The sequence below is a fragment of the Tyto alba genome, unplaced genomic scaffold (assembly GCF_018691265.1).
Source record: "Tyto alba isolate M040663 unplaced genomic scaffold, T.alba_DEE_v4.0 Super-Scaffold_42, whole genome shotgun sequence".
Lineage (NCBI taxonomy): Eukaryota > Metazoa > Chordata > Aves > Strigiformes > Tytonidae > Tyto > Tyto alba.
The window spans coordinates 22759004-22771904 of NW_024881318.1; the positions used below are offsets into that span (position 1 = coordinate 22759004).

Sequence of the window (12901 nt, forward strand, 5' to 3'; positions counted from 1 at the left end):
CTCACACATTAGCTCTCTGCAAATGCTACAAAGAGAACATGAAGGGGGGCAGATCATCTTCACACCACAATAGATGATGCAATTTCTCACTAACACCTATGTTGTTGGGGAGGCTTTTTGCCTTTGTCACAGTTATTAATGTCAAATATCCTTAAGAGGAAAACCAAAACCCACATCCTTTTCATTTATATATATATATATATATAAAACAGTGAGTAAGGGGGAACACCAGACAGAAATCATGGGAGCTTTCCTCACTCTGTCCACCTCTGCTGCTGTCATTCTTCTGGTAATTCGTGGAGGTAAGTGCCTAATTTGATTCTTTTGAAGGTAAATGCTGATGTACAGAGTTCCAGGTAAGCCACACATATTAATGTAAAGGAAGAAGTCACAATTATTATTTGAGTTCTTATTAGCTCTTTTCCACTGTCTGACTGTGTTTGATCTTTCACATAAAACAAAGTAATTTCTGTATGGGTAGTATTAATTAAAGCACAGAGGACAGGCTATTTGGAGGAGTTCTGAGGAGTTAACATAATGATTATCTGACCTTTCTCTCCAGAGGCATACACATACATTAATCTCTTTATTTTCTGTTTTTCTGAAAAACAAATTCATGTAATGTGACTTACACTGTATAGCTGTTTCCAGATGTCTGCATAAATCATATGTTGTACAGTATTTATCATGTGACAGATCTGAGGTTGTTACTCACAATGAAAGCTAGGAAATTAACCATAGCAGTGAACTTCAAAAGAAATCTGTGCAAGAGCAACAATACTTTGATGTTTTTCTTGTCAAAGCTCACCCCACTGATCTAATTTTGGTCTCACTGAAGCATACCAAAGTAGTACTGCTGAACAATTTTAAAAGTCAACCCTGAAGACCAGTATTGTGTCTGTATACTTTGTAATTACATTAACTGTTTTTTTCAAAGAGATTTTGAGTGTTTTACAGTATTTATTAGCCCAGCTGTGTGTATTGTGGCTTATTTTTACTTTTAGGTTTTTGTGTGGATATCATTGGAGGAAATGAAGTAGCACCACACTCGAGACCATTTATGGCCCTAATCACCACATCAAATGAAGAACCTATTTGTGGAGGAGCTTTGATCAAGGAAAACTGGGTGTTAACAGCTGCCCACTGTGATGTGTAAGTTCTTACTCTGATTCAGAGATTGTCCTCATTGAGTATCTGGTGTCTCAGTTCAAGAAGGAAAGTTAATACCCCTCGTGGGTTTGTTCATTTAGCATGACCATGATCACGTTCTGATTACTGTGTTTTATAATTTGTACTGACCATGTGCTTCAGTGAGTAAAAAATAATCTAACAAGGTATACTGATCTTCACCATTTCTGAAGAGATATTTTACAAGCTTCTAGCTGCATGCAAGCACAGAATAGCAACACTGAAGTAGTGAATTTGGGTGAGAGGTTTATCACTGTTTTCTCAGTCAGCCAGTGCACTAGGCCATTGGACAGGCCAGTCTAAATAGCTGCTCAGAAAACATAAATACTTGTAATTTTATTCTGTAAAAGATATGCAATTCACCACATAAAGACACACCATGCAGTTATACCAGCAGCAAAAATTCTCCAAACAGATGACAGGAGACACTGAGAAATCTCTCCTCCACTGGATAAGTCAGCTTGTCAGCCGACCTTTCTTCTCCCTGTCTGACTCAAGATGCGAATGGCTATTTGGCCCTGCAGAGTCCCTCAGCAAGGCAAGATGTGAGGTTTTAATGACATCCCACCCCTTGCCTTTGTGGGGAGGACTGGAGCTGCTGCTGAGCCAGACCTCATACAAGCTCTGTCAGCCACCTGCCTGAGAATCACTGAACTCTGCAGACATCAAGAAATGAATCCATCTCTCCTGTCCCCATCCAAACATCCCAAATATGGGACCTACTACAAAGAGACCATAGGGCCCAAAAGCTGTCATATTAACATAACATAAAGAGTGTTTCCAAATGAGATTGCATTTAAGGGAAAATACAATAAATAATTAACCTAATGATGTTCAGTTAACAGTCAGACAGCTCTTAACAGCTGAAGGAAATGAGCAACCACTTCCTTAGGGTTGTGTTTTCCACAGTAAGATGCAAATGAGGACCAACCTACCCATCTGCTCAAAGAATATTCTCCCATTCAGCTGTAACATACATTGTTCTCCCGCCAACAATTATACTCATGGTCTGATATAAAGGTCTGTTTGGACTGCTTGACCAAGGAATGCTAGACTCCTGGTTTCCACACCAGAGAGCCCCAGCAGGAACAACTCTGTCACCACTTCAGTCAAGTTAGAGAAAGGGAATGAGCTATGTCTCACGCAGACTCAGAAAATGGTGTTGCAATGGTGTTAGGGCAAAGCAATAGTACAAATCAGTCCAGTCATTATGATCTCTGAACTAACAGTGCTGTGAGCGAAGCCCTAAATTTTCAGCACAAATTGTGCAGATTGCAGTTGGTGAGACAGTCAACCTGATGCATCCACCCCTCATTCAGTTCCCAAAGGGAAACAATAGGAGTAGGTTCGGCATCAAGTACCTGAACACTGCCTGTGCTCCTGGGAAGCTGAATATAGGATAGTGTGAATTTTGATTCACTGAGTCAATTTTTTTAACTACTTCTAAAAAGGGGGTAATCTGTTACATTTTTCTAGGTTACTGTTGCTTTTTAGGCCTGAGAAAAGAGACTCTGTAGCAGCTGGACATTATAGCACCACATTTAACAGCAAAGACTTATGGAGTTACAGCAAGTGAATCCCACTAACCACATTGTCTCCTCTTCTCAGGAAAGGAGGGAAAGTTATTCTTGGAGCTCATTCACGGAAAAGAAATGAAAGAGAAAAACAGGTTTTTCAGATTGCAAAACAAATTCGCTACCCATGCTACTGTTCCAGTTCTCTGGAAAACGACATTATGCTTCTGCAGGTATAGACTTACACACCAGTTATGGAATACGCATCTCCTATGATGTACCAGTGTCTTCCTCCTTGTGAGGGAGATGAGCCAAGGGAGTTTCTGGTGTCTTTTTTTCTGGGGTGATATAGTGTGGTCTGCTAACCCAGCAGACTTGGGAATTGGGGATGCACTGGGAACTAAGGCAGTCAACAATTCCTGTAATGCATGACAGTGCTAGAAGTACAAAAATTCTGGAGCTTGACCAAGATATTTCAATTTCTGGATTTTCAGTGAAAGAATAAAGATTATCCAGAGAAAGAAGCATATTCTACACATAGAAATATTTTGGTTAAAAACCCTAATGTTCTGTGTGAAAAACAGTTCTAATTAAAAATGTCTAACTTCTCTGATTCTCAATCTTGCCAGCTTCAGTGATTATTGTTATTTTGTCCTCCCAGTGGTCTGAAAGCCAGAGAAGTAAAATAGGGTATCTTTTAGAGCTAATATTTCAGCAGAAGCTAATCGGGCTTTCATGAGACAAAGAACATTCATTTTCCTCATTTTTACATTGATTGCATAAATCCTGTCACAAACAACTGAGAAGCTTCAAAAAGGACTTGCAGTAATCCCCCATTACCATAATGGAAAAGATCCAATGGTTAACTGCAGGGGCCTCTGTTAGACTCTGCCCCGAAATAACTATTTTCTGTGTCTTTTACAGCTTCAGGGAAGAGCAACACTTAACAAAGCTGTACAAGTCATACCCCTGCCGACTACAGATGATGATCCCAAACCAGGAACAACTTGCACAGTGGCAGGATGGGGACAAACTCACAATCGTGTGAGAAAGTTTTCTGATACCCTGAGGGAGGTCAATATCACTGTCATTAATAGGCAAATCTGCAACGACAAAAATCATTACAGAAAAAACCCCTTTATAACAGACAACATGATATGTGCAGGGGCTAAGAATGGAGGAAAGGACTCATGTTTTGTAAGTATATTTACTGCCTATATCCACATAGATTATATTAAAAATAAAATATAAAACACTAGCTTTTACACATTTATAATTTCTGCCTCTCTTCATTTCAATTAAGAACTTTATTAAAAATCAGTGAATTTACCAAGACTTGTTCTTCCAAGCCTTAAAATCAAAACTTCTCATTGATAAATTCACCTTCACAGATTGGATATTGTGGTTTTATCCAGGCATGGCAGATAACTATTCTCTGCTTCAATAAAATGACTTTAATAGAAAAATCTCCACAAAATAGCTTATGAGTCAATTCTCAACCAGCTAACCTCAGTGGAACAATTTCTCTGATATCAGCAGACTTTGAAACAGGTTTTACTGAAAAAAAGCATTATGACTGAGTCCCAAGTAAAATGCACAGCTATGTAAGAACTACCATATTTTAAAAGATTTAAATATTGAATTAACAAAATTACAAAAAGGTACCAATTTCTAGAGAAATTCTGCTTTTCAAGAGGAAAGTTTACAGCTTTTTGTTTTCATACTCAAAAAGACTAACAATTTCTTAGCACTAAGCTAGTTTCACTCCCCATTATTCACACTTGAAAGATCAGATTGAAATCTTTTCCTTTTGTTTGCTAATGAAAATCTTAACTTCCAAGGTGGAAAAAAAAGAAATCCACAATGGTACTGTCTAAATTTTTATTTCCTCCATGCAACTGGTGCATTTTTTAGTTTTTGGAAGTTTGAATGACAATGGCTTTTTTTTCCTTATACCAGGGGGATTCTGGTGGACCGTTAAGATGCAATAATGTGATGAGAGGTATCACTGCTTTTGGGAAGGCAAACAAGTGTGGTACTGTTGATGGCCCTGGTATCTACACTCGACTCACAAAGAAATACCTTCAGTGGATATGGAAAATCATAGGAGGAGCCTAACAGATTCAGTTTTCACCAAGTGATTTACCACTTAGTACTTGTGTAACAATATCTAGTTTTGAAATATGCTTTCAATAATAGTTTCTTTATATTCGTAAAAAGAGATATTCCCATGCTGAATTTTAGCAGCTTGATGTCTTTACAGATGAAAATATATATATGTCTATTTTCAGGACAGATGTAATCTTAACACAGCCAGAACACAGTGCTCTGCTACAACAGCACTTGTAGTTTATACTGTCAGCCATGGAGTAATTTGACGGGTATTTGTGACTCAGGCTTCCAACATTCTTGCGTTGCACATTCAGACTGACCTCTACATAGATGAGTATTTGTGACCAAGAATTTAATCCAGCTGTTTGTGTCTTCACTGCATGTTGAGTATACACTGCACTCTTCTGTATCTGGACTTCTTCTAACCCTGAAAGTGAGATGCTATGTACAAGTCCAAACACCTAAAAAACTTGCTAGTTTCTCTGCAGCAGAGCTCCTTATTTTACAGGTGTAGGGGACTGCTAAGCTTCTGCAAATTAAGTTTCTCAGCAACTGTATCTGATTATGGGAGATAAGAAATGTGCATTTCCTAACTGTCTTGTATTTGAAACCTCTAGATTTCATTTCTTTATGTACTCTACATTTAATAAAGAAATATCAATAAAAATCTACTGTGTGCAGCTGTCAATTTATGTGGAAAACTCTGTATGTTGCAGTACAGATAGTCTGTGTACATAATGTTTTGGATGTGCAATGTGTTTGCAGAATGCACCATGATCAGCAACATTACGCTAAAAAATCAGCTGAAAACCCAGAGAAATTACAGAAAGTGCCTCATCTGGAGTATGGGTATGATAACGCAATATTCATAAAATAAAACAATCTTAATTTTATTATATTACTACTGCTGTTTCAGATATGCAGAGAAATTGTTAAGTGTTTCAATAACCATTTGTCAAATAGCAAGCAGACCTACTGTGAATAATGCTTCTGCCCACATCTGTACTAACAGCCTTGGGCATTTTCAATGCCATGAACACCTCATAAAGAGATTGGGTTTATTTTGTGTTGCTTTGGGGGGTTTTACTTGGTAGTAGGCATTAGCTAAGAGAAAGCAGAGGCCATTCAAAGGGCATAGCAATCTTGCATTGATTTTAATTAAAAAATTATTTCTTGGTTCATAATGAACACTTAAACAGCACTTATAAACACAACATAAGACAATACTGACTAAAACTTTTTTACACAACTGACTTCACCTGATCTTTTTGAGAAAAAAACCCAGTAGATTTGTCACAGAGAAAGAATGAAGGCCGAGGAGGAAGAGGGCCTAAACTACAGGGATCTCCACTGAAAGTTTTGATGCTGAACATCTTCTTTTACGTTTTCTGTCCATTACAAACATTAAACAGTCAGGACTTTTCGCATTCCTTACACTTATTCCCAAAACGTTTGATCTGACTCTTGGGCTGAACACACAAATGAGCACACAAACACAGACACAGAGACGCACACAAACAGAAGCAAAGCACAAGCAGAGAGAAGGATTTCCAGCCCACATTGCAACAGTGAAAATGAGAGGACAATTTGCCCCACTGACTGGTACTGAACCCAAAATGGTGACTTTGATTCTGTCTTTAAACACAAGTAAGTTGAGTCTATACTTTTCTATTCTTGCAACCTACCAAACCCTTGCTTAGGAAAGAACTGATTCTAAAAACCTTCAGAAAACAAAAATATCTTTATAAATCTAGTAAAAAATCTGTGGCTGATCTTCAAGACAATTGATCACCTAGGGCTATTTCACTATTCCATACATTAGTCTTATTTTTTTTCCTCTTTGCCCATTTTTTGACTGTCTTTCATCCTGTTATAGCTTCTTTTTCATTGTACTGCTCTTTCACCTGCTTTTTCCTCTTCCCTGGAAGTCACAGGCAGCATCCTCCTAAGTAGAAAATTCCACTCACAGCCTATCATTCAGTATTTCTCCATTTTTCAGACAGTAGTTCTGACCCAAGTGTTGCAGAACCTTAGAGACCAGGAAGGAGAGGTTCTGACCAAGAAGTTGTTTATAATGCATGAAGAAATGTGCAGGAAAGAATGTGAACCCTTCCTCCTCTAGCTTGAAATTTAGGATCTACCCCAAAATACTTTAAAAACTTATCTTTTTTACGTGAGTGTTATTTAGTGAATTGTGCAAAATGAGCCAATGGAACTGGACTTACATGGTGAACAAAATATTCAAGCCTCTGTCACCACTGCCAGTAGTGGAAACCTGTGAAAAAAAGTAGTGAAAAAAAGCAGAAACAAGAAGATCAAACTGGGATTTTCTCTGAGGCCATGCCCAAAACAGCTCCACCACTATGGAATGGAACCCATACAAGTTTATGTACTATCCAAGAAAAATGTTATGATGATTTGATGTCATTGTGACATCTACAATGTAACAATTTTCTTCTCATTGTGACTATATGAGATAACTGGGGGAAATAAACAGGTATAAACTGCATTACACAAACTAATGCAACATTTATGTAGGTAACATCAAGACTGATCATATAGTGGCTGAAGAACAGGGGACTGTCTGATAAAGACTAGTGCATTTATGTCCGGAGGCAAAAGAATTCCCCAGTCTGAGTTTCTTTAATCCATTTCATTGTATTACAGACAAACACTTTTTTACATTGGTACATCTGGGAAGACACATGCCCTGTATGAGCAGTTGAGTTTTTCCTCTTGTAAAAATGATTTTTGTCTTGAAGTTTTGGATTCCATGTGTTGTACAGTGCTCCACCTTGGACGGGACTATGGAGATGAAGGCCTGAGTTTAGGCAACTTAAATTTTACTTAAATCCTCTGTGCCACCTCTGGAGACTCAGCCTTTAGTGCATACAGATCTCAGATGCAGAACTAACTGACCTCTTAGAAATGGGTTCTGATTTCTGTCTTAGACTGGGTCTGAACAATATACCAGGCATGTAACAGGTAATGAGCTAAAAATATGCCATGTTCTACAGGGAGTAAGTCAGGATTTCACATTTCGCCCAAGACTTTGTAGGTTAAGACCTCTGCACTGGCAGGATGCGGCAACTAGGCAAGAACAACGATCCACTTTCAGCAACTGCACACTCTATACTTGCAAGTATTCAGTAACATTACCTGCAAAATATTAGTGAAGCAGAATCATGCTGACTATTCAACTCCTCAAATTCCTACTACAGAAAGATAGAACTTTGCCATGTGAAAGAAACTGGCAATAAAGGAGCCTATCTAGAAAATAAAGACATCCATAAAAGGCACTTCAGTATATGTTTCATTTCACTCCAGATTAGTCACAGTCTGCAAATCAAATGCATGTTTAAATGCTTTCTCAGACATGGTCACAGAATAGAGCTACAGGTCACACATCCAAGATTCTCTTGTATTTATGAGCTTTCGGTTAGTTCTGTTGCAGTCAGTGACTTTTCACACTTTTAGATATTATGTTAAAGTACCTCTGGGGCAATACAGCTTGACCACTCAGTAATGAACAAGCATAATTAACTAAGAAATTAGCACTTCTCAGTCTGAAAGGAATGTATTTTCTTATTTGACACTTGAGCATCCAACAGATTATAGTTTGCTTCAATAGTAACCATCTCATTTCCTAACACAGCCCCCTATCCTGTGTTATACACCTCTTCCTATATTTGGCAAACCAATACCATTAGATACTGTCAAAGGAAAGAGAGAGAATTTCAGGAAGAATCCAAAAAATATATGAGTAGAGTCTAATTCCACTCCTTTTTGCCATTCAAAAGAGAAAAAATGTTTTTAACATTTTTAAAAACTGTTACATTATTTTAAATACTATTTTGAATATTTAAATCAGCTCCCAAATATTTGATAAAATCTGCTGCAACAAACATGATCATATTAGAAGATAGGCACAGTGTAAATTATTTCCCATTCTTAGACTTCAGCTTCGTGTTAATCATTTCTCAGTTGATAATCAACATTCTCATCTTCCAACCCGCTTTGAAGACCACACGAGATGACATCAGAAACCAACAGTTTAGTAACAGATTTATTGTAAATTAACATCTCACTAGATAAAAAAGATGAGTGGTCTCAACCTTCTAGACCTAAAGTTAGCAACCACATGATTTATGAACAGCAGAAGATGAGGTTTTAAAAATGATGAGAACTAAAGCCATGAGAGTTTCACATTCATTTACAGAGATACTTGTGCTTCTGTTAACATTGCCTATCTCTTTTCATGCATTTGATCACAGAGTAATTTACCATGGGATGACACTGCTCTACTCCCCTAATTTCCCATTCTTCCCCAACTGCAGTAAATACCCTAAATAAATTTCCAGCAGAACAAAAAAAAAAAGAAATCCAAACAGTATCAGTTTCTGATAGCTCACAGGGCTTTTAATATACAAATGCAAGAGCAAATCCTTGCCTCTTAATTCTCATAATTTTTAATAATGAAAGCAAAGTTCTGAAGATGTCTGTGGTTAGAACACATTTTGAATAGCACTACTGAGTTGCATCTGAATAGCATGTGAAGACCAATCCTGACATCCTTACTTAACTGTTGACAGTGTACAAGTCTTCCACAGCCAAACATCTGTTAAAGACCGAGAGGTTTGGTCCTTGTGATCACTAAATAAAATTCATGAGAGGGTGACAGCTGCCAGGTTTGCTGACACCCAGAATTAAATTGGCATCCTTAAGGAATGAATAAACTAACTGTTGTGTTTGATCCAAACAGCATGCTTCTTTCACTGTGTCCACCTGGATTATTAAGCAGTTGATTACATAATTATGCATGATTATTTATATTTTCAATCATTGTCAAGCATAGTAGGTGGGTTTAAGGAAAGGAAACAAATCAAAATTCAATAAAGACAATTTTCTAATTAAGCTAGTTATCATTACCACTACAAAAACAATAAAGAATTCCCAATAAATCATTTATATTTAGTTACAGCTACACATTTAACCGAGACCTCTAGAAATATTTAGACAGATTCTGTACCATGATCTATGTGATATATAGAACAATACAGACCCCTGGACTGGTCTCTGCTGATCTTAGCCCTTCAACGATTCAAGGCAATTTACGTGAATGTGCACGTGGTTCCCAACGGGGATGCTAAGGTGATGTAAAAAACTACTTACAAAAATCATAGCTAAAAGCAGCACCTAAGACTTTATGCTGGCACTTGACACGGGGTGGATTCCATCCATGCTTGATAGTTTAATGAAAATAAATATTACATTATTCTTCAGAGTTAGAATATTTTTATTCTATGGTAAGACAAGCTACTAACATTTCACATGATGGACTGATGGGGAAAATTGTTTTCTCTTGAAAAAATTGTACTATCTTTTGCCATGTTTCCATTGGAAGGAACACATATTTTGAATTACTGAATAGGCTAAATTCATTTAATCACTTGCTTTCAAGGAAAAGAAGTCACAAAAATGAGCTCAAATAACCATTAGAAAAAGCCTTGCTGCTGTGCTTGCTCTCCTCAGGCTCATGGCATTTCCACAGACAAGCTAGTCCATCAGCCGCAACAGAAAAGAGCCTGCTCTGATCTGGGCTCAGGGCTATATGCAGGACTCTCCCTTTGTGACCTGTAAAATAAAACACATACAAAAAAAGGAAAGATGCACCACAATTCTACACTGATTATCCCAGACACTTTCACCACCTTCACCCACACTAAGTCTTGTTCCACTTTTACTGTAGCAGCAAAACATGCTGTGTAGGATGTCGGATGCTAGCATTATCTATAGAATATTTTCACATTAAAAAAGAGTTGAAGGCAGTATTTTCTGATTAGGGACCAGGCTTTAACTGCCAGGGCTGCACCACATTGAGAAGACACACTGTCAAAGAAGAACATTAAACCTGAACCCTTGACTCTCCATGCATTTACATCAGTCTTATCTGTGTTTGGTAATGTGTCTCACTCCCCATCTGGCTGCACGTGCCTTGCAGACAGTTTGCAGCTGATCCAACAATAATGAGATAGTGTCTCCAGCTGTTCAGTTATTACTGTTAAGGAGACATTTTAACAGTGACCCCACTAAATAATTTATTGCAGTTGTATATTGAAGCTTGTCTGCAGTTGTAGTAAACTTTGGGAGCTAGACACTGAAGGTCAGAAGCTACTCCAGTCTAGCAGCACAAAGAACGTATGAAATTCATTAATCTGGTTATACAGGAATCTCCCTCAGTAGAAGCAACTGATTTTGAACTGAAGGCAGAAAATGTCTGGTACTAAACTGAAACTGTTGAGACCTATATTTACCTTACTGCTCTGGCATAGACCTCCCATATCATCTAGCACAATGTCATTGATAAGCAAGCCTATAAGGTTTTTAAGCATACAGGGCCATGAGAAAATAGAAGACTTTTTACTCCAAGTTACTGGCCACTAGCCTCTCTGGTTGGATGAGTTACTGACAAACATATAGCTGAGCTAGTCACCCGGAGGGCAAAAATAAACTTCTGAGACATAGTGTATCTCATCTACATCAGACCATATGAGCCGCATTCTAAAAGGAAGTGTGAAGTTATGAAGGAAGTCTTGGGTAACCAACTTGAATGCATGTAGGTGACCTATGTCATCCTATCATCTGCACCTGAGTTCTCCATGAACACAAGGGGATAGTGCTTCTCTAGCTCAAAATAATTTTATGAGGATAAACATGTGAGGAAATGTAAATCCCTCTGAAACTGTGGTACTTACCACAATGGTACCTGATAAGGATCCATAGGACTGTTGCAGATGGACAGTCTGCCCTAAGTCTGTGAAACTGCTACAATGGCTCTCTGGAACCACTGTGACCAAAAGCAAATATCTGCTGTTCTGGGGCTGAGTAACACGTGTCCCTCCTAAACTTTGTGACTAGAATTTTGACACCACTACTAAATTACTTCAGCAGAGATTAGTTTTCAGGCTTTGCTCCTTCTCAAGTTGTTGAAGTGTACACAATCTTTGCCAATATTTAAGACCATGAGTTTACAACTCAGAAAATTCTTCACACTGTCTCCATTCAGTGTCTGTAATGACTCTGAAGGAAGAGCTGGAGATGTAGTCTTTGGAGGTATCCAAAACTATCCACAATGCTAACAGAAATCTGACGAACAATTTCAGTCAAAAGAAGTGAAGGGGGATAGGGAGAAATCAGAGAAGTTGAAATTATTAACTTCCATGTTTTCTAAGTGGAGTTTTCTGGTTTTATTTTATTGTTTCGAGATCACATTCAGATATTTTTCAAAGCAATTATGTATTTTGTTAGCCTGTATGTTTTCTTTGATCTACAACAACTTTCCTAAGGGGAGGGCATTTATACCCAAAATGAATCTTCTTTTCTAGTAAATTACTCTAATAGTTCTATCAGAAGTATCTCAAAAATTGACTTGGTGATATAAAAATGTTACTATCTTTCAGTTGTTATTCTGTTCTGAGTATGCTCAGTAATAGGCAACCTCAATTCCTAAAGTATTCAACAGTACCTGATGGTGCTTCATTGTTAGCTGAGGTCTTCAGCATTTTGCAGGAGGCTTAAACAGTGAGATTCAGTTACAGTTTATCTGTTCATTTCTTTGGGCGTAAAACTCATGTGGTTAAGGGTGACTAAGGCTGACTTAGAACCACCTCACAATCATCCATCACAGTATTTTTTTCTGAACATATTTTGATACATTCACAATTTCTTCCAACATTCAATTGCTTATAGTAAGGTACTAAGCGTCTTCATAAGCAGGAATATATCTGTGTAACAATTACCTGGTCTTTTTGTTCATGAAAATTAGTTTCTCTTGCAGCTAAGTAAACTCAATATGAAACGGGATGATAAGTAACCCCCCAGCTCCACCAAACTACCAATGCATTTGACTTATATGGTAAATGTTTTACATCATATACTATTCTGAAAGGTAAGATTAAATCTAGGTTTCACTTCAAACAGTATATTCAAAACTTACAAAGACTTGAGAAACCTCAAGCTACAGTAATTAAGACTAATGATAATGTCACTTTCCAGATCACTGCTCAGAACATCATAAGACATTACCT

At 37.6% G+C, this 12901-nt stretch overlaps 2 protein-coding genes across 2 annotated transcripts in view; one reads left to right on the plus strand and one right to left on the minus strand.

The window, feature by feature from the left end:
* The first annotated feature begins 241 nt into the window (after positions 1-241).
* Positions 242-4820, plus strand: GZMA (granzyme A). The gene is made up of 5 exons (XM_009976857.2): positions 242-302; positions 1005-1152; positions 2797-2935; positions 3627-3899; positions 4662-4820. The coding sequence occupies exons 1-5, from the start codon at positions 242-244 to the stop codon at positions 4818-4820; spliced, it is 780 nt and encodes a 259-aa protein (XP_009975159.2).
* Positions 4821-10092: 5272 nt separating this feature from the next.
* CDC20B (cell division cycle 20B) overlaps positions 10093-12901 on the minus strand; it is a 34251-nt gene continuing 31442 nt past the window's right edge. The window contains exon 12 of the mRNA XM_033009191.1: positions 10093-10448. Coding sequence (XP_032865082.1) covers positions 10285-10448 — 164 coding nt within the window. The 3' untranslated portion in view covers positions 10093-10284. The remainder of the gene's footprint in view (positions 10449-12901) is intronic.

Bases quoted from the DNA above. Each gene is read 5' to 3' on its own strand.
- GZMA (XM_009976857.2), top strand. From the start codon at position 242: ATGGGAGCTTTCCTCACTCTGTCCACCTCTGCTGCTGTCATTCTTCTG. The intron at 1,153-2,796 runs GTAAGTTCTTAC...TCCTCTTCTCAG, and splicing joins ACAGCTGCCCACTGTGATGT to GAAAGGAGGGAAAGTTATTC. The intron at 3,900-4,661 runs GTAAGTATATTT...TCCTTATACCAG, and splicing joins GAGGAAAGGACTCATGTTTT to GGGGATTCTGGTGGACCGTT.